Source organism: Theropithecus gelada, chromosome 7a (assembly GCF_003255815.1).
Source record: "Theropithecus gelada isolate Dixy chromosome 7a, Tgel_1.0, whole genome shotgun sequence".
Classification (NCBI taxonomy): domain Eukaryota; kingdom Metazoa; phylum Chordata; class Mammalia; order Primates; family Cercopithecidae; genus Theropithecus; species Theropithecus gelada.
This window is the reverse complement of record NC_037674.1, coordinates 6,038,529-6,059,119: the sequence shown is the minus strand read 5'-3', so window position 1 is coordinate 6,059,119 and position 20,591 is coordinate 6,038,529. Positions and strand designations below refer to the sequence as shown.

Below are 20,591 nucleotides of genomic sequence, written 5' to 3'. Positions count from 1 at the left end.
TCAATTTGGTGAGAACCTGAACTCCGCTATTAACCTTAATTCTGAGAGAAGAATGACACCCCCCTCCCACTGCTGGGGTCCACTGAGGGTGAGTGCCCGGGCTCCTTCATTCTCCAGGCTCCTCTCAGAACACAGCAAGGGTGGCGGACTCCTTCCAATGTCCATTAAGCACAATGCACCGGGGAGAGGCAGTAGGCGGTTTGCTGAGCCCGGTTCCGAGGCGGTGGGAAGTTATTCACCGGCGTCTCCGAGGACAGCCCAGGCCTGGAGAATGGCTGGGGCCGCGGGCTGGAGTAGGGGTTACCGGTGAGAGTCAAGGGCAGGTTGGCCAGGCCCGGGCCGGGAGGCGCGGGCAGGACGCAGCCGAGCATTTCCTCCGGGAGGCCCAGACAGCGGGCGGGTGGGGCGCGGTGGGCGGGGTCCTCGCAGTTGGTGGCTTTTGAAGCCCCCCCGACCGCGGTGGGAGAGGGGCAGCCTAGAAGAGTTGGCAGCGGGCCTGAGGCGGGAGGGGGAGGAAGGGGCCCCGCGTTCCCTCAGCAGCGGCGCCGGCCGCCCTGGCACGTAGTTCGCTTCTGGAGGCACAGGCCGCGGTGGGCGCGCCACCCGGGCTGCCAGGCTCACCGCCAGCCGAGGCCAGACCTGTTCGGGCTGACCCAAGCTCAAGGGTAGCGCGGCCGCACACCGGACCCCGGCAGCCAGGAACGAGCCCGAGTCTGTCCCTCCCGCAGGAACTGCCCCGCCCGGACTCCCGGAGCTCTGCAGGGCAAGGGCGTGGAGCGGGCGAGCGGCCTGAGGCTCTAGGCGCGGCCACCCGGCAAGCTGGCTGCTGAGGGCGCGGCGCGAGTGCTTTCCGCCCCCAGGCAGCCCCGCGCCCGGCCGAGCAGACACGCCTCCCCGCCGGCGCCCATCGCGGGAGGAACAAATGGCGCCCTCCAGAAAGCACTCCGCTCCACGCCGGGGGCGAAGGCTGGCCACCACACAAAAGCTCCGGCAGGGAAGTGCCCGCTGTGTCCCCACCGCGGGGGGTACGGGCAGCAGCTCCGCGCCGCGACTGCCAGGCCCACCACCCCCGGACGTCATTCGTCAGCGCGCCCCGCTCCAGTTTCCGCCCCTCCTCCTACCGGCCCAGGGGACACGCCCACTGGCGCGCGCAGGCCCCGGGACCGGGCACGCCCCTCTAACGGCCCGGATTGGCCTGGCCGTGCACTCACGGACCAATGGCGTCCGTCCCGGCAATCGGTCACGCCCCCTTCCCCAGGCGCGGGCACGCGACCCCTCCGTTCCTCCGGTGCGCGCTCTGGGCTCCCCGCCCCCTTCGCGCGCGCAGCTCCCCGCGGCCGCCGCCGCCTGTAACCTGCGCCGCCAGGATGTGGCTGGGGGCTGACGTCGGGTCCAGATGTGGCCCCGGCCCCGCCCACCCCCGGGGCCGGGCCGCCCACACCGAGCCGCGGCGCGCTCGGCAGCTGTCCCGCCTGCCACAATGCGCGGCGAAGCTGCGGCCGCGACTTGGCGTGGTGGTCGCTAACGTCGCCGCTCGGCATCCTTAGAACCGGCCGCCCCTGACGCCGCGCGGGGACCTCAGTCGTCCGCGCCCCCCATGCGCTCGCTCTTCGGTGCCCGGCCGGGCCGGCGCCTCGCAGACGCGGAGCCGCGCGGGTGACGGCAGAGGCGGCTGCGCGCCCAGCCCAGCCCAGCCCGAGGAGAGGGCGCGCCGCGCCCCCGCCCCCCGCCCGCTCTCCCGAGGCCGTGGGTGCGGATGCGCGGCTGACGCCTCGCAGCAAGAGCACCGCCGCCGGCCCCAGCCCGCAGCATGGCAGCCGCCGCCTATGTGGACCACTTCGCCGCCGAGTGCCTCGTGTCCATGTCGAGCCGCGCGGTCGTGCACGGGCCGCGTGAGGGGCCGGAGTCCCGGCCCGAGGGCGCGGCCGCGGCCGCCACCCCCACGCTGCCCCGCGTCGAGGAGCGCCGCGACGGTAAGGACAGCGCCTCGCTCTTCGTGGTGGCGCGGATCCTAGCGGACCTCAACCAGCAAGCACCGGCGCCCGTCCCGGCGGAGCGCAGGGAGGGCGCCGCGGCCCGGAAGGCGAGGACCCCCTGCCGCCTGCCGCCGCCCGCCCCCGAGCCCGCCTCCCCCGGCGGCGAAGGCGCGGCGGCCGCGCCCCCCAGCCCGGCGTGGAGCGAGCCGGAGCCCGAGGCGGGGCTGGAACCCGAGCGGGAGCCGGGGCCCGCGGGGAGCGGCGAGCCCGGCCTCAGACAAAGGGGCCGGCGGGGCCGAAGTCGCGCCGACCTCGAGTCCCCGCAGAGGAAGCACAAGTGCCACTACGCGGGCTGCGAGAAAGTTTACGGGAAATCCTCGCACCTCAAGGCGCACCTGAGAACTCACACAGGTCAGTGGGGCGGCGCGGGCGCCCGGATTGCGCGGACGGGGTCAGTGCGAGCTGCCCGACCACGCCCCCGGAGCCGCCGGCGGGGCGCGAGGTAGGGGCCGGGCGGGCCGGGACGCCCGGGGCTTCGCCCCTTCCCCCGCCGCTCCAACCCGCGGCTGGCCCCGCGCGCCGTGCGAGGCGGGTCCTGGCTCTTGGAGCCGGCGCCCGCCAGGCGACCGCGCCCCCGCCGGGCACGCCCCCTCCCCGGCGCGCTCGGGTGGGGCCGCGGGGGCGGATGTAGTCATCTGGGTCGGGGGCGGGGACCCCGCCCGGCCGGGGGGCGGTGTAGGCAGGTGCGGACAGCCTGGGTGTGGACCGCAGGCGGCACTCGTGACGGTGGGGCGCCCGGTAGCGGGGGCAGGGGACGCTCTCCGGGGTCCCTCCTAGTCTCCTCCCCCGCCGCCCGGGCGCGCGCTCAGGAGGGGAGGGGCCGGCCCTGGCGCGCGGCGGGCGAAGTTCACGTAGGGACAAGGCTTCCTTCGCCACTCTGTACATTCTCCGCTCTCTTCTTCCTGTAATTTTTCCAGCGCTCTAAGGTTTAATTTGTCGTAACCAGAGTCAGCGGCGGCGCTGGGTGATGCGGGGGGCGGTCCCGGCTCCCGCTCCCCGCCTGCGGCTCTTTGTGGGAACCCCCGCCCAGTCGGCCGGCGGGGGCGCGCCCGGCCCTAGGGCTCTTCGGCCTCTCAGCTCTCTCCGGAAAGGAATGCCCTGGCTGCTGCCTGTCCTCCGTGCTGACCTCTCGCCTGCCCACCTCTCACCTGCCCTGGGCCGGTGCGCGGCGGGCGGCACCTGCGCCAGGGCAGGCGCTGAGCCTCCAGCCTGGGGATCACCGCCCGCCCCCGCCAGCCCAGCGGCAGCAGTTCCCACGCGCGGCCCGATACTTTGTACTTGATTCATCTGTGGCGGTTCCCTCCCCCCTTTTTGTTTCGTTTTTAACACAAAGATGAAAACGTGTTAATGGACGGCAATCCTCCCCCATTTTTGTGTGAAAAATTATATGCTTCCCCTGAGCTCACGTGAGTTCTTCTGTGACACTCACCTCTTCGGGGGGCAGGCTCAAAACCCATGCACTGAATATTGTTGCCTTGTGACCAAGAGTGGTAGTGTCTCATTTGTAAAATAGTTCACGTAGTGATTAAAAGGCATTAAAAGAACCTGCAGCCTTGGAGACCGTAGAGCTGAAGGCCCCCTTTTTTCCGGTACATTTGGAACTGAAAGGGCCCGAGGTCTGCAGGTGAGGCTTTCGAATTTCGGACTTTCACTCCGGAGGCTGTTGTGGCCGCCCCAAACCGCGTGGCAAGTGATGGGCTAGAGAGTGAGAGCACGGCCATTTCTAGGCATTCGGGGTCAGTTAAGGGTATGGGGGCTCAGGTTGGGGGTGGGGATCAGTATGGACTCAGAGTTCAGCTCGGGACGCGGCTGCAGGGTGGGTGTGGCCCTGGGGGAGGGGCCAGGCAAGGCTAGGCTGGGCTCGGCTCCAGGTGGACCCTGAGTATCGGGTCGGGGCAGCGCTTGGGGCGTGGCTGGGGTTGAGATCCGCTTTGGGGGAAGATGCGCGTGGTGAGCGGGATACTTCATGTTTGGGAAATTTTTCTACAGCCCCTGTCAGGGTGGTCTGCCACTCGGCAGCACCGGTAGCTGGGAATTGAGGAGGGGGGTGGCCGAGGGGAGGGGCTCGCCGTGGTGGGCGGGGCCGGCTCGTCAGGGCCTCAGCCCTGGGATGTCTTCCTGGTGGGTTCACCTCTGGTTTCAGGCTCTGGCCCCGCGCGAGCCCCTTGACTAGAATATTGGTGCAGGGGCGCTGGAGACTCGGGCCTCCCGCCATAGGTGGGGCCAGTTTCCTCGGAGCGCCTGGAAACCGAAGGCAGGCAAAAGAGAATAGAACCAACCCTTTGAGCGTTTGCAGCGTGCTAGTGTCCATTCTTGAAGCAGAGAAACTGTTCCACCCTTCGGGTGTGCAGACATCAGAAGTGCTACCTCCAGGGTGGAAACCGGCCTCCATGTCGGGAGTGCACAGGGCTCCGGCAGCGGGGTGGCGGGGAGTTGGGAAGAATGCAGACTTTCAGGCCCCTGATGCCGACCCGTTCTAGCCTGCAGCTGGGAATGCATGTTACCGGTACCCCAGGTGACCCATTATGAGGGTTGCACTGCCCAGAAACCTGCCTCTGGAGGGAGTGTGGTTCAGCATCTGGCGGAGGGCACCCCTGGGAAGCCCATTTCCAGTTCCTGCCCAGATGGGCAGAGCATAAGTAACTGGTGTTCCTCAAAGGAGAAGAGGAGCGTCTTGCAGAAGGAAGAAACCCAGGCAGCCCTCAGGGATGACTGAGAAGGCAGGCCACGAGGGGATAGCTTTGCTGCAGCCATGGGCTCTGAGGTGTCTGTGGTTTGTGGGCCTCTAGCAGCATTGTGGGGTCTCTGCAGTCAGTGACGGAGGTCATGCCGAACCCTGTGCTCCATTAGGTGCGGGAAGGTGCCCCCGCCGCTTCCTGCATCTCCAGGATCCACAGTAATTTCATGGCAGAGGGTGAATATCAAAACCAGGAAGGTAGCCAGCTGCTCTGTGCTTTTCCTCTGTGACCAGGGACCGGTTCCCAGATCTCCCTGCAACTTGGTGATGTCTGCCCTGACCACCTGCAAAGTCTTCAGGGAAATGAGGTCAAGTATGTGAAGACCCTTTGGGAAATGCAAGGGTCGGCCTTGACTCTGGAGGCACTTGTGGTCCCTTGGCCGCGGCTCTGCTCTGATTTTCCACCCCCACTCTCTGAACAGTTGCATGCTGAGAGCTTTCTGTCCTGGTTAGCTCTGTAGCAGTGTGGTCTCCGAGTCCCACTCTCCCAGGAGTTATTCTGTGGACACATTGGTCTCTGTCACATTTAGGTAATTGTTGATGTTATAACGAATGCATAACACCAAACCTAGAAAAGCATCTTTGCAGCTCGTGCTACTTTGTTATTTGGCCAGTTAGAACTTCCCAGGCCAGATCTGGAAAGTTTGCTAAAAGGGGCATAGGGGAGCAGCAAGACCAGGAGCAGATTTTCTTGGAGCCTGAGGTGCTTTGATGCAGAAATTCAAGGACTTACCTTCGGATAGGTCAGGCTGGGGCCCTCTTGAGGGCAGACTGGTTCCCCAGATCCTGCCTCTGGAGAGGTCCTGCGTGTTGTCCTGAATGGGGAGACTTGGCAGGCTCCCAGCAGAATGGCCACTTGGTCTCTCTTGGCAGAGAAACCCTGAATACATATCTACCTATTTGTTCCCAAAAATAATTGTTTTCAAAACTGCTCTGTGCCCTGTTTTCCCTCCAGCGCTCGAGCCAAAACATCTCTCTGCATGCTGGGCCCTGTCTGGGTTCTGGGGGTTCCACGGAAAGGTGAGCATAGTGGTGTACACAGCCTTCCCTCCTGCAGAACCCGAAGCATGTTTGTGGTCCCCTGGCCCTGTTTGGGGTGGAGGAGGGAAGTAGAGCAAGATCACATTCTGTCAGCCATTTCCTGTGATAATTTGGGTGGGGTTAACCTGAAATTTATCTTTACCAACTGAAGCGGGGATTTGATCCTGACCGATTATCGCGACCCCTCCCCCAAGGCACACTCTGGCTTTAGAGGCTTGTTTGCAAGCACACTGTTCCCTGAGCACCCTGCAGATGCTCCCTAATGCTGCCTCGGAAAGCAGAGCAGAGGACATCTGGGTGGGATCTCCTTTACCCAGGGTAAAGCTGGGCTTGTTGGTGGCCCGTGCCTTGTTCAGAGACACACACAGGCCAGGGGCTCAGCACTTCCACCCCTCCCTCTCACACCTTCGCAGTCCCAGGCTACCAGTGGCCCTAGTTGTGAAACTCCTGAAACAATGCAGAAGTGTATGCAGCATGGGAGGTGCCAGCCTGCACCACCCCCAAACCACTGTTACCCCGCATTGGTGGTTTTCTTTACAGACCTTCTAGATGGATTTGCACGTATGCATACATGTGTATCTACATAGACATTTTGAAACATGCATAAATAGGATCCTAGCAAACATCCCACTGATGGCATTTTGTTCGGTGTGTGTGCTTAAATGAGGCATCTTCATTCTTTTTCCCAGCCACATGGTATTCCAAGATGTGGTTATATGGCTGTATTGTAACTTATTTACCCTTCACTTATGGACAGGACAGCTACATTGCCTTTTTTGTTTTTTGCTATTACAAGTTGTGTTTCAGTGGACTCTGATGTGTGTGTGTCTTGGTGCAGGGGAGCTGGCATTTCTGTAGGATTGAGACCTAGTGGTGGTGTTAACAGGGTTGATAAGTGTTGGTGAAATTTGTTGTGGAGTTACTATGTTATGTTTTTAAAGGAAGTAGACTGCAGTTGTTGGTCCCCCCTCCCCTGAGGGAGAGACCTATTGTGTCACCACTCCACCTTCTTGAAAATGTTTACTTCTCCCAGTTCTCCTTTTTTGTGTGTGAGAACATTGAGAACATTTAAAACAGTGTCAGCAAAACCACTGTCACTCCCGCACGCCTGGTGGCTGGCTCTCCTGGCCATCTTCAGTTCTGGTTTTACAGAGATTGGATGGAGAGTGTGTGGTGGGCTCTCAGCCCTGGAGCAGTTGGGTGGGGGCTGGTGTGGTGCTGTCTCTGCCCCCGCTCCCCACTCCGCAGAAAGCGGGCTGGAGGGTGTGCTGCCTGAGCCAACTGATAGGAGGCAGTTCATTCAACCAGTAGCCTGTGTCTGGGGCTTCACATGTCTGGAACACAATCCTTCTGAATAGGTGCCATGAAGCCTACTTCTCAAGCTCTGACAGCCTCCTGCCCTTAGGTCCTGTTGGCTCCCACTTTACACATAGTTTTAATCTGATTGGTTACTGGGGAAGGGCGAAATACATGGATAGCAGCTAAAGGCAGGGGAGGAAACAAACCAGTAGGTTGTTAACATATGCATGTGTAAGTCTGTGTGTTTAAATGGGTCATGAAGAAGCCCCACAGTCAGCCAGCACTGGAACAAGTATGGGGCCATTTGTGGAGGGGCACATGTGTCTCCGCAGCAGTCCCTGAGGTCTGCATGAGAGACCCTGGAATGAGTAACACTCTAGCAGGGATCTTGAGATACCAAGGCACTGTGAAGTGTGTTCAGTTTGTGTTTTCAGGAAGCAGTTAAAATAGTTTTAAAAATAAAAACTTCTAGAACGGTGCACTCAGCTCTCACAATCCTAAGACTTCCAGACTGTTTGCTCTAGGGGCCAGGCATCGTTCTGTTTGTATTAGTTTACATCAAGCTGTCTAATCTTCACAAGGACCCTGTGAAGTAGGCTCTCTTATTATTACTAAATTTCAAATAAGCTAAGGCTTCGATGCTTTAGGAATCGTGCCCAGGGTCACACAGTAAGTGAGGGTGGAACAGGGATTGGAGCTGGGGCTTGCGCCTGGGCAGGCGCTCCTGAGGTAGGTGTACCTACTGTGTCTCCTGCCACTTCTGTCTGGATCAGTGTTTCAGGTGACTGCAGGTGAGCAGGGCCCTGTGGTAGTAGAAACCTGGATGTCCCCAGTACATGGCTTCCCGCACAGATTTTTGCTGCTGCTTAAAGATTGAGGGAGTAGTACAGTGAACACTCCAGTACTCTTCCCATAGGGTCATTGGGTCATATTTTGCTACGTTTTTCTCCTTTCCTCCTTCCCTTTTTCTTTCTAAGGAAAGAAAACTTAATTTGTTGTCTATATTTTTCTCTCTTTTCCATCTCGCCTCTCTCTTTAAATTATATATTACCTGATACACAGTCCCTATTCAGTTCCCCTGGTGATTCCTAAAATGTCCATTATAGGATTCAGGATACAGTCAATCACACGTTGTGTTTGGTTGTCCTATTTAGTTTCCCTTAGCTTAGGATAGTTTCCCATCTTTTGGTCTTTTATTATATTACACTGGCATTTGAAGGCCCGAAGCCAGTTGTCTTGTAGAACAACTCACAATCTGGATTGGTCTGATTGTTTCCCATGATGAGGTCTGGTTTAAACAAATTTTGGTCCAAAATATGGCACAGGTGATGTTGGGTACTTCCATTGCATCATGGGGGCGGGGCATGGGATATTAGCCTGTCCCACTGCAGGACCACATGGTTAAGGTGGGCGGCCAGGCTCAGCCCCTTCCATCCAGCTGGTTGGTTTCTACTCCATCTTCCAGCTTCCTTGACTGGACAGATGTTGGGGGTTGGGTTCAGCTTTGGAAGGCTTTCGAAGTCAAAGGACCAACTGGAGGAGGCCTGGGCGCTCCTTTCCCCAAACAGGCAGGGCACCCTGATTTTCCTTTGAATGAAAATGGCTCCAGGTGGTGTGAATAGCCAGCGCAAGGGTAGCTGTGCGAGTGTTCTTGGTCAGCCTACCTGAATGCTGGCCCTGTGCCACAGGCAGCCTGTCTCCCAGGGCTGGGGGAGGGCCTACGACGGGTGACACCCTCAAAGTCCTGGTCTTTATGTGCTTTCAAGAAATAAAAATTATCCTAAGTCCACGCACCTGAGCCTGTTTTTCTTTCTTTTCAAAGCCCCAAATGGGATTATTTTCTTGAGAAGTCAACTTCCGGTCGAGATGGGAATAAACTTCTCTCCAGCTTGGCGATTCAAAAGCAGCCGCTGTGCTGTGTGGCTGGGGATGGGGTTATGGAGACAGCCACCAGTGCAGTCCTTGCGGTGGGAGATACTGAGTTCAGAAGGCTTTGGACACTTTTCTGGGCCAATATGATGGAGACTTGAACTTGTTTTACTCTTGGCATCAATTGGGCACTGGGCACAGAAGAAATCCTCACCCAACCAAAAGCTCTGCCATTTGGCCATGAACACACACGTATGCCTCCATATCCACGTACATGTGTATAAACACAATGGGTGTGTGTGTGAGTGGACGTGGCACCCTGCTCATGCTTGCTGAACAGAGGAGCATGCACACCTGGAACATAGTGGCTATGTGGAACCTCTGATTCCTAGTTCAGTTTTAGATCTTAAGTTCGTCTTCACCCCCAGCCAATGTGGATCAGCTGTTTGTGAGTCAGGCTCTTGGGTGAGACGTGGAGTTTGCTCAGTTCAAACTGGGGCTGTGGTGAAGGGGCTCTGCCTTCACACCCCGCTGCCCTACCCAGCAGAGGGACCGGGCTCCTGTGTCCTCCACACTGCTTCAGTTCCCCTCCTGATGCGGGGCCAGGCTGTGATCACCATTTGCTGTTAAGCATTGTGTGTGTGTGCGTGCGTGTGTGTGTGTGTGTGTGGTGGCAGGGGTGGGGTGGGGGGAGGGCACAGCATGGCACCAAGCACCAGAAACTCAGCCTTGACCAGTCCCTGATTTTCACCATCATCATTCTGGACAAACAAGACAGAGAGAGCGTTTGGCAGGGGGAGGATTCTGTTTATTGTTCTCCGTTTTTGAAGTTCATCACAAAAACACTTGCTAACCAGAAACTTGGCTACACTCCGTGGCCATTGGCCAGTCTGTCCCAAGGTGACTTGTTTGGAGAAGCACTGAGGCTTGATGCCTCAGATTAAATGTCCTTGTGCTGGTGCCACAGGGGTGTGGCCTACTCTGCATGGATGGGTGACCCTGGGTCCCCAGGCACAGGGCACAGGCTTGTCTCCTTGAAGCTGGAGCCCACGCTGCAGCATGAAAGAGCTCTGCATGAATTGAAGGCCCAAAGCAAAAATCGCTCACCAAAGAGCATGTGGCTCAGAGCCTACCTTGGCCTCCTGTCTCAGGAGAAGCTTCTAAAGGTGGAGTTGTGGCACGTGCCTGTCTCCTGTGAGCGCAGGGCAGGTGGAAGGAAGCTTGGAAGTGGGGAGAGGATGATGTGGGCTCAGAGGAACCTGGGACTTCTCCCCCGACCCCAGCGTCCACGGGACACACATGGGAGGTGAGGTGATGCCTAAGCAGCCTGGCGAGTGGCCAGGGCCCTGGTTGGGGCCTCCTCACTCCCTTTTGGAGCACTGGCAGCTAATCCTTGGGGGTCTACCATCCTTTCCTGGTCTGGCCTCGTTGGAGGACTCATCTGCCTTCCTCCTGGAGTAAGGAGAGCCTGTGAACAGAGCAGTGACCCCAAGGCCTATGGCCACTGGGGATGGCAGGGGCCTTGTGCTTCCATATGTGGGTCCAAGCTGTGGATGGGGAGGCCAAGTGTCCTGGTATGTGGGAGGTGGTCAGGTGCTCCCTGGAGATCTAACAGGTATGCATGGGTTAGCGAGATCTCAGAGTCCTTGGGCCACACCTAAGTATGTGCAGGGCCTGTGATACAGCCAACATTTCCTCCTCTAATATTCTCCGAGACTTTCTACTTGTCTTAACTCTTTTATTGTCTAAATGTTCACTGTAAAGAAGAAGAATAAAGGGAACTTGGTTTAGGGCTATTGGTGGAAGTTAAAGTTAATGGTGGAGCATGAATAGGGGTGTCTGCAAGGAATTGTTAGAAAGGAGATTGGAAATAGAGCAAAGGCATATGTAAGTTCAGAACCTGACTCCTTTGTCCACTGGGAGTGGGGCAGAGGGCATGGGTCCAGCAGGTCATTGGTCTCGGGTTACCGGAAAGGTGAAGGCTGTTCACCCGGGCCATTGGCTGGGGGTGCTGCTCAAAGCCAGGATCTGGGAGCTGGAGTCAGCACCTTGGGGTGCACCCGGGCATCATAGCAACAACAAACCCCAACACATTGTCATGGACCAGGGCAGATAAATGGGAGTTAATGACATGGTTGCCACACATCTGAATCTGGGATATGTAAATGTGACACACAGTCTGAAGGTTTGGCAGGCTCTCTATGGTCTTACTTTGCATATTTTGGCCTATCTGCTCTCCCAACTTAACTGCCTGTTGTCCTCACCTGCATGACTGGCCATATCTGGTTTGCCTACTGGTCATTGAAGGCATCCATAGGGGTGCCATCTGCCCCCATGTCCCTTTCCTGCCAGGCATGCTAAGTGGCCCGGGGCAGGGCAGGCAGGAACTCAGATTCCCTCCATCCCATTGCTGGGTCTTACTTCCTTCCTCTGCCCGCCTTACACGTGGAAGGATTCTGCTGTGCTCGTCCACCAGTTGTCGTTTTTGTCTCTTAGCAGGGATGGTGGCAGGAGGACGCCTCACACAGCAGCACGTGAGGACCCACAGGGACTCTGGCCCCTTGCAGCTGTACGTTCAGAGGGAAGATGCCCAAGGTTTTACTATCTTTTCCAGAGTGCCCTTTTTTTCTGCTTGCATGGCAGGCCCTTTCTAAAATTACAGCCATAGGTTGCTTAATGACAGGGGTGCGTTCTGAGAAATGTGTCGTTAGGCAGTTTCGTCCTCATGTGAACGTCATAGAATGTACTTATTATGCACACCTAGACGGCATAGCCTACTGCACACCTAGGCTGTATGGTGTAGCCTATTGCTTCTAGGGTCCAAGCCTGTACAGCATGGTACTGTCCTGAATACTGTGGGCAACTGTAACAGTGGTAAGCATTTTGTGTCTAAATATAGAAAAGGTACAATTAAAACAGGATATCATCTTATGGGACCAGCCTGTCATCCCACATGGACTGTCATTGTTTGAAACGTCGTTATGTGGTGCATGGCTGTATTTTGCTGCTTGGCCTAAGGTGCCAGGGCATTCTCTGGGGAAGCCTGAGGGGCTTTGCAGGCTACCGTGTTTTATCAAGGTTGAAATTAGTTTTAGCACTTCACACCGTGTCCCCTTTGCGGCTGACAGAGCAGGAGACCTTCGGTGTCTACTGTCACAGGTATAGAGCCGCTGTGTTGGCGAGCAGGTGGATGGTTGTCCTGAATTACTGTCAGGCTTTAGAGTCTTACAGGAAATACAGCCTTGGCTACTTCTAGCTTGTGATTTGAAGTTTCCCTAATGATGGGCTGGGTAGTACACTTTAGCAGTTTGCTTTGGACAAATTGTATCATTCTTAAGTTTACTCACTTCAGCCTTTGGGAAACTTCAAAGTTTGTTTCCCTGATCTTCCTAGTTGCCCTGGATTATGAACCAAGCATTGGAATTCCTTTGCACATGTAGCACCGCACATGACCTTGGAAGATGTATACTTATGTGAGTGTGTGCATATGTATGCGTGTGTGTGTGTATATGCCCGTATTTGCGTGCGTGTGTGTGTGTGTGTGTGTTTGTGTATGCACATGCACATGTGGTCAGCCATGTAGCCAAGTCTCAGAACAATCGTTCCACTGGAAGGAACCCAGTGTGGAGGCGTCTGGCCAGGTGGTGCAGTCTGCAGCACGATGTTTGTTTCTCCCAGCCCCATGAACCCCAGTGGGGCTGCATCACTTAAAGGCCTGTCTCTACAAGAGCAGGGTAGGAAGCAGCAGTGCGTGCCCAGCCGTGGCTGTGTAGGCAGAACCAGCCTTCAGGATGGAGGGTGGGACCCTGGAGCCATGCCTGAAGGTGTGTACCATTAGTCCGTGATGGGGCACTCCATCTTGGGCCATTCTGCCCCCTGGTCTCTCTGCTCCTCCTCTGCAAACCAGGGGGGCCAGCGACTTGTTGGGATCCTGGCCCTGGCCAGATTAATGCATGGGAACTGAGCTCCTTGGCTGCCCAGCTGAGGTTCAGTGTGGCCGCATTCTCACTTCCTCTACTCCCCGTTGTACTCTGGGATCTCAGCATTTCTTTAAGAGTCTTGAGGGATTTTCAGGACAAGCAGGTGGGTGGGTATGCAGGGGAGCAGACCCCAGGGGGCCTGAGGAGAGAGGGGGAAGGTACCCCTCCTTTGTGCTGTCTGTAGCTGCTCAGCCTGGGAGACACTGTGGGGGAGGCTGTGGCTTCCTCCTTCCACCCTCTGGGGATGCCCTGGCGGCCTGTCCCTTGGGGTGTTGGGAGGAGGTAGCTTGGCTGACTGTCCCTGCTCATGGTCAGGGTCCTCCTACACAGCAGAACTGGAGGTAAACACTGGGTTGCCTTGGCAACTGGGCTGTACCACAGCTCCAAGTGCTCCTGGCTAGAGAAGTTCCCGTTGTCTCAAGTTTCTAGGATGGGTTTCTATTTTGATTTTTTTCCTTTTTTTTTTTTTTTTTAATTAGCAAGAATGACTAAGATACCAAAATGTCTGACCTGGTTTCTATAATTTCTTAATAAACATTTGTCTTCCCTTTATAGGAGGAATGTTTTAGTGATTCATTGACTTTTCTTTTAGACGGTGGCGAGGCCCTGGTGAGGCAGTGCGGGGGCAGCAAAGAGGGCCCCCCGCTGCCGACAGCTGGCACGGGAGGCTGGGAGAGCACTGGCCACAATCCAGGGACCAGACGTTCTTACGTAAACACCACACCAGGATTTTATTGGCTTCGAGGCTAATTAAGTTCCATGGAAAATTTTGGGGAGATGCCTTTCCCCTGTTGGGTGTACAGATACCCATAACTGGTGCTTCCAGAAGCTGTCTGAAGGCTGATGAGTCTGACTGAGCCTGAGGAGCGCCCTCCCACCCAGTGCTGGACTCTCCTGCCAGAGGCCTGGCCCCCTCCCTGCAGGTCAGGGCATGTGCTTGTTTATACCTTGTTGGTGGTTGCTGTTAAATTCTAACTGCTCACGTAGGTAGCCTGGGCTGGCTGCGCCCAGTGGATGGCCTCCCGCCCCCCCGCCTGCTGTCTCGTGGGAGTGCCCCAGGTGGCACTTTGCTGTGGGAGATGCAGCAGCAGGCTCTCGCACAGGCCTGACCCTTCACCTTGGATTTCATTGGGCTTCCCTGCTCTGCCCACCCATGGATTATCTTGTAGAGAGTCACCCACCCCAAGGAGGAGCCAGGTGAGGACCCAGGGGAAGTGGCTTTGTTTATTTTACTATCAGTAGGGCTGACCCAGGTTGCCCTGGTGGGTGGTGTGGCCTGTGAGCCTCTCTGCCTCTAGGCCTGTTTCCAGGGTCTCGTCTTCATTGTAGGCCTGCAGGTCTATTTGGGTCCCTTCTCACGACTGAGGCAGGCTGAGGATGTGCTGAGTTGGGCTGGGCTGCCTCCTGGGTCCTCTCTCCACTGCCCTCACGGCCATCCTCAGGCATGAACCTGCCTCAAAAGCCTCTCTCTGCAGCAGCTGCCGTGGCAGTTGCCAAGCGAGCTCAGCACTAAAAAAAATGTTCAGATTTGCTGCATTTGTTTTAGAATGAGTCCCTGGTGTTGCTTGTGCACACCCCAAGCCTCCTGGCCTTTCCAGGTTTCCCTGTTGAACAGGCAACTCGCCTGCAGTTGGGTGGCACAGGGCTGTGGCGAGGGCCCCAGCATCCATCCTCACCTGGGTGCTCAGCTCCTTTCTTGTCATCCTTTCTCTCTTTGTAAAGCAGAAACAGTCCTGCTAACATCACCCCTTTCAAAGATGTATGCAGAATTTGATTTTTTTTTTCCTGGAGAATATACTTTTTATAGTATTTAAGAAAAAACTCGTGCTGGGCATGGTGGCTCATGCCTGTAATCCCAACACTTTAGGAGGCTGAGGCCGGAGAATTGCTTGAACCCAGAAGTTCGAGACCAGCTTGGGCAACATAGTGAGACTCCACTGGGCATGGTGGTGCACACACCTGTAGTCCCAGCTGCTCAGGAGCCTGCGGGCAGGAGCATCACTTGAGCCCAGGAGGTGGCAGCTGCAGTGAGCCACGATCTTGCCACTGCACTCAAGCCTGGGCGACACGGGGAGATCCTGTCTTAAAAACAAGAAAAAAATCTCAAGTCGAAGGTATTGAAATAGTATTGGAACATGTTAAAGGAGTCCAAAACATGAGCACACTTGGGAGTTTCTCGGGGGACCCAGCGCCCCTGTGCACTGTGTTCATCCTGACAATTTGGGCTCTGGACCTGGAGCCCCGAGTCATTGCTGTGTCTCTCTTATTGGACCACCTCTTGGAAGTTTGACTCCACAGATGTTGTGTTCGCATGACCTTCCTTGGGAGCCTCTCAGTGTTTTATTTTTCATCAGAGAAAGGCCTTCTTGTCTGATCATTCTTTGTTATCTAAACAGAGGCACTGTGGCGTAGTGATGAAGAGCCCTGGCCTCGGAGTGGGACAGGCTGAACCCAGCTCTGGGTTTTCACTGTGAAATAGGTCTGGTCATGCTGCCTCTAGGAGCAGAGGGGTAGAACGTGGGTAAGGCACCCAGTAGGAGGGATGTGTGCGTGTGTGTTCATGTGTGTGTCGGGTGAGGTAAGTAGTGATTAACTTGCAAGAGCAGAATTTCACCCCCTGCAGTATTGTTCATGGGCACCTGAATGAACAGACAGGTTTGCTGTCTTCTCAGACAATTCAGAACCTTTTTTTTTCTTTTGAGACTGGGACAATTCAGAACTTTTTTTTTTTTTTTTTTTGAGGCTGGGTCTCAGTCTGTCACCCAGGCTGAAGCAAAGTGGTACGATCTTGGCTCACCACAGCCCCAAACTTCCTGGGCTCACACTATCCTCCTACCTCAGCCTGCCAAAGTGCTGGGACTCCAGGTGTGAGCCACCACACCCAGCCCAGAACTACTGTGTTAAAGCAGGTGCTGGGTCACTTTCCAGGACCTTCACAGCCTGCCCTGAGCCCCACTTCCAAGAGTCACCCTGTGACACAGCATGTGGGGTGAAGCTCCCGGCATCTCCAGCCTCAGCTTCTGTGTCTGTATCCTCCTGGATAAACCCAGACTGGTTGCAGGAAAGTGGTACAGTCTGTAAGCTTCTGTGAGCATCCTGTTGTTGCTATGGAGACCCTGTTGCTAGGCATCAAGCATGCTCAGACTAGGGAGTGGTGACCCCGTCTCAGGTGAGCCTCACGTGTTACCAGGTAACCAACCCCTCTCGGGTACCAACAAGCTGTACCTGGCCAAACTCTTTAATCAGCAGAAGTAGCTGAACGGAAACCTCAACCTCAAGGTGAAAGACTGAGTTCCCAGTCGTCAGAACAGTTCTGGACAAGTCCACCTGTCTGAGGTGGGCTTGAAGGTTGCCCTGCACCCTGCACCCTGTGTCAGCAGTCTTGGGCAGTCTCACAGGGACAGGAGAGACTGTGCCTGCAGGTGGCCATGCTAGTCCTGCCGAGTGACCCCACCCCAAGGGAAGGACTTTCTGAGACCAGGCAGTCTTGGGTGAGAATGCCAGCTGCCCTCCCAGGGACGCAGTGCCCTGCTGGGTGGCCCGCCTCCCCTCCCGAGGCCCAGGCACCATGATGGGTTTCTTAACTGACAGCTCTTCAGTAGAGAACAACAGAAATCTTGTTTGCAGCAAAACTTGCCTCACCCGACCGCTTTATAACAGCTCCTTCAAGTGGGGCGAGCTCATCACTGCCGTCGGCATCTCAGCCATCAGCAGCCCAGAGAATCCCACTCAGGACTTAGGTTTGCTATTTTTGTGTCTTGCCTGGGCTTCGCTCGTTTCCACAGGCATTCCACTTCTTGTTTACAGGAGTAATTGCCTTCATGAGCTTTGGGCCATCTGCGGATATATGTATTTTTTCCTTTATTTTCTTTCTTTTTGGGGGCAGCAGTTCTATGTTTGCAAATATGAGGATTGTTTCCTAAAGGGAAGCATGAGGCCTTCTTGAGGCTGGCCTCTTGGCTGCTGAGCCGGGCCTTTGCACCCCTTTCCTGCTTGATTTCCGTCTTCTGTGAGTGTATTTGGTATGGAAGTGCTTCCTGTGGTCGGAGGTGAACGTTTGGAGTGACTAAGGAGAGCGTGGCCTTCTTCGCTCTCCCGGCATCTGATTGCTCCGCAGACACTGTGCGTGTTCCCCAGGCAGGGCCAGCCTGCTGGAGGGGGTCGGGGCCTTTCCTGGCCATGGGGTTTCCACATCCGCCTGCTGGCCAGGCTCCTGTGCTTGGGGAAAGGAGGACACTGAGGCACATACTGTCTCGTGCTCTGCTCTTGTGGTCGTGAGTGGCCTTTTGTCTCTTCTGCTCTGCGTGACTGGGTGTAGAGTGGCGCCTGTGCTGGGGACTGTCCTGCACCCTTGGACAGGGCCCGCCGGCTCAGGAGTGCAGCAGCCACCATCCTGGGAGAAACAGTGGCAGGGTCTGGGGTGGCCACATTTGAATGTTCTGCAGACGCAGATGCCTTCGGGACTTCAGACTTGTCCCCATCCCTAAGGCGGGACACAGTGCCCGCAGACAGGCTGGGTGCACACAGCCTCCCAAACAGCCTCCTGCAGTCTTAAGTCTGCACACCTCCCACCAGGTGTCGGCCCCTAGCAGTGGGAAGGAGACCAGCCTTCAGGCTGCTCACCTGAAGGGAGAAGGCACGGAGGCATGAAGGGTGCATCCAGCCTTCAGTGGGGATCCACAGGGGCCTGGGTGCTGACGGGCCCTGGCAGAGTCTGTGTGCCCACCCTTGCTGTCAGTCTCCTGAACCACAGGAGCAAGAACTGAATTTCACGTTAGGCGATAATTTCCAGCTTCAAGAAATGACCTGGAAAAGTTTTCAACTTAAACTGCCTGTTGTTGTTAAGAGCTGGTCAGCTCTGGCTTTCCAACAGCGCACGCAGCCCTCAGGCCAAGCTGAGTCCTGGTGTGGGGATATTCCCACTAACTGCGGGTCACCGTGACTCCACAGGGAAGGTCTCCTTGGAGAGGTCTGAGGCTCTGGTGTACGAATTAACCTGCTCCTTAGTCTTCCCTGGGAGACCTCTTGATCCCCTGTCCCCACCCATACTTTTGGTCACTTGTCAGTCTTTGTATAATGTGTTCAGTGTTTCTCCCTGTGAGACCGCAGCAGAGACAGGAGAGCCACACATTGCAAGTCACCCGTGCCTGGTTGCTGCCCTAAATACTTACTCTGCACAAATGGCCTGGCTCTCGGGTGACTTTGGCCCTGGGGGATGTTCTCCAACCCCCTGCGGCAAACACCTGCCAGTACTTAACAGTTACCTCCAGCTGGCTCTGGGTACCCATACCACCCGGGGCCTGTCACTCCAGCTCCAGAGGTGGGGCTCTCCGCACACCCGTACCCATCTCTGTGCAGATGCATCCATCCCAGATTCTCCCCTCCAGCCTGTGTCAGGAGGATAGTGGGCACCTAGGCGTGCCCCTCTTCGGGGCAGGACTGAAGGAGTGTCAGCAGAGAGTGGCCTCCTTCACCTGCCTTTTAAGCCGGGGCATACTCTGAAAACATGCCATGGCTGGACGTTTTCATGTGTCTGGCTGGCAGGGGCTCCAGGGGAGGTGGCAGGGGTGCCAGGCACCCCAGACATTTGCCAAGCTTGACTTCTCAGTGCCTTGGCTGGTGGCCTTTGGGGGTGACTTCACCCCACTGTCATGGCTGGCCTATGGCAAAAGGGGTCACCTGCTGCTTAGAAGCTGAGACTGGGCTGGGCCAGGCCAAGGGCCCTGTTTCTCTTCTGGGTTGTGGGGGTTTGGGCCAATGGGGAGGGAGAGACCCCCAAGGGACCATTATAGAATTTGCTGTAAGAATGTGGAGAAGGAGTTCTGGTCCTTGGGTTTACAGATTTTCAGATTTTTATTCAAAACATAATGGAACCTTTCTTTTTACAAAATCTCCTGGAATCCAGTGCAGAAAGAGCTGGGAGGATTGCCGGGTGGGGCAGGATGAGGGTGGGAGGGGTTTTGACTTTGTCCTGGGGCTGTGCGGGATCCTCCCTGGGTTCCCCAAGGAAGCTGCCTGAGTGGGGAGGGAGGGGCCACAAGTAACCAGGAGCAGGCCAAGGTTCCAGGGTTCAGCCCAGGACAGCCAGGCTAGGTACAAGCCAACCCTGGGGGCTGGCCAGCGAGTGTGAGCTGTTGCAGTTTGGGGCAGGTGCCTTCCAGGCTGTGTGAGTCAGGGTCCGCTCCTGGCCCTTCTGAGGGTGCCACCCTGGTCTCCCCACCTTTGAGCAGGTCGGGCGGTGGGTCTGGGCTCCATAGGGCTGGTCAGGAGGAGGCAGCTGTGAGATCCCGGACAGAGCCAGGGGAGGAGCAGGACAGGCAGGCGTGCTGCATCGGGCTGGGACTGTGGGGTGTCGGTGGACAGGGGTGGAGCGGGGTCTTGGGCATTCCTCACTCCTTGCCTGAGTGTCATGAGGGGCCTGGCCTTAGCTGGTGTTTCTGTCCCTTGAGGGTGTGGTATCTGAGAGCAGGGCCATGTGTGCTGCTCTGGGGGCCTGGAGGCCTGTGTCCCCACCCCAGCCTGCCTTTGCCCTCCTGTACCTCTGGCCTGCGTCTTGCCCCTTTGGGTACCTGCCTGGAAAGCACTGGAGTTGGGGGCAGATCCTGCCTTGAGTGACCACCGCGTGCCCAGCAGCAAGCAGCAGAGGATCTCCAGGAGTGTAGCAGGGTCCCCTCCTGAAACTGACAGGAAACCCGTAAGTGTGAGGATTGGGTGGGGTGGAGAAAGCCCAGGAGGTGCACCATTCCTTTGGCCCCCAGCCCCCTCACCACGGGACCCTGCCCTGCTCTTGTCTCCCAGTGGCCCTGCGTGGGCAGCGTCGTGCCTGGCTGTTGCAGTTGTGAGGCCGCAGGCTGAGACTGACCACGCCAGAGCTTAGTGTGCTTAGTTCTGACCCGGGCGTCTGCCCTGCCAGCCTGGTGTCAAGTCGTCAGATGCTGTGGGCCACACGAGGTCATATTTGCACCGTCAGTTTACCGGGGGCAAATGACTTGCTGGGGAGGGCTGCAGCTGCTCCCCACCTCTCACCCCTGGTTGTCTCTTTTGCCTGGAGGGTACCGTTTGTAGGCACTATTAGGGGTTCTGGTTCTAGAGGGAGAGTATCTGAGCTCAGAGGGAGTGGGGCTCCACAAGTGTGCCCCTGTGCGCCGGCATCTGGCACAGGCCTGCGTGAGCCCCTCTGTACAGATGCCTGCCTCACGCTGAGAGGCCCACGGCCCAGGCATTTCTCTCAGGAGCCCCCGCGAACCCTGACGGGAACCCAGAGCTGTTCTGCACAGAACACCAGGTCAATGATCTTGACTCTGTTTCTGGGAAGATTACCCATCTGTGGCTTCCAGAAAGCACCTGTTCTTTTTTTCTGAAACTCACAACCTTCTCCCCCGACCTCCTGTCCTCTGCTTTTCTCTGAGGCCAGAAGGAGAGATTTCCACATGGGCCCCTCGCCCTGGCCACAGGCCTGAGCTCCTGCACAGCAGCTGCTGTCCTTCCCCTTCTGGACTGGTCCACTCTGACCTGACCCATCCTCTTTGGTAAAGAGTATGATGGACCCCCCACCCCTGTTACCAATATTCAGCCACCCTGGAACTGTGGCCACCCACACAGCTGTGGAAAGCCCCCAGGCCACAGCCG

The 20,591-nt window shown here is 57.0% G+C and overlaps 1 protein-coding gene across 1 annotated transcript in view; it reads left to right on the top strand.

Annotated features, from left to right (window-relative positions):
* Window positions 1–1,358: 1,358 nt before the first annotated feature.
* The window catches only part of KLF13 (Kruppel like factor 13), a 50,448-nt gene continuing 31,215 nt past the window's right edge, over window positions 1,359–20,591 (top strand). Inside the window, exon 1 of the mRNA XM_025390463.1 lies at window positions 1,359–2,387. Within this exon, the coding sequence (XP_025246248.1) occupies window positions 1,811–2,387 (577 nt within the window). The 5' untranslated portion in view covers window positions 1,359–1,810. The remainder of the gene's footprint in view (window positions 2,388–20,591) is intronic.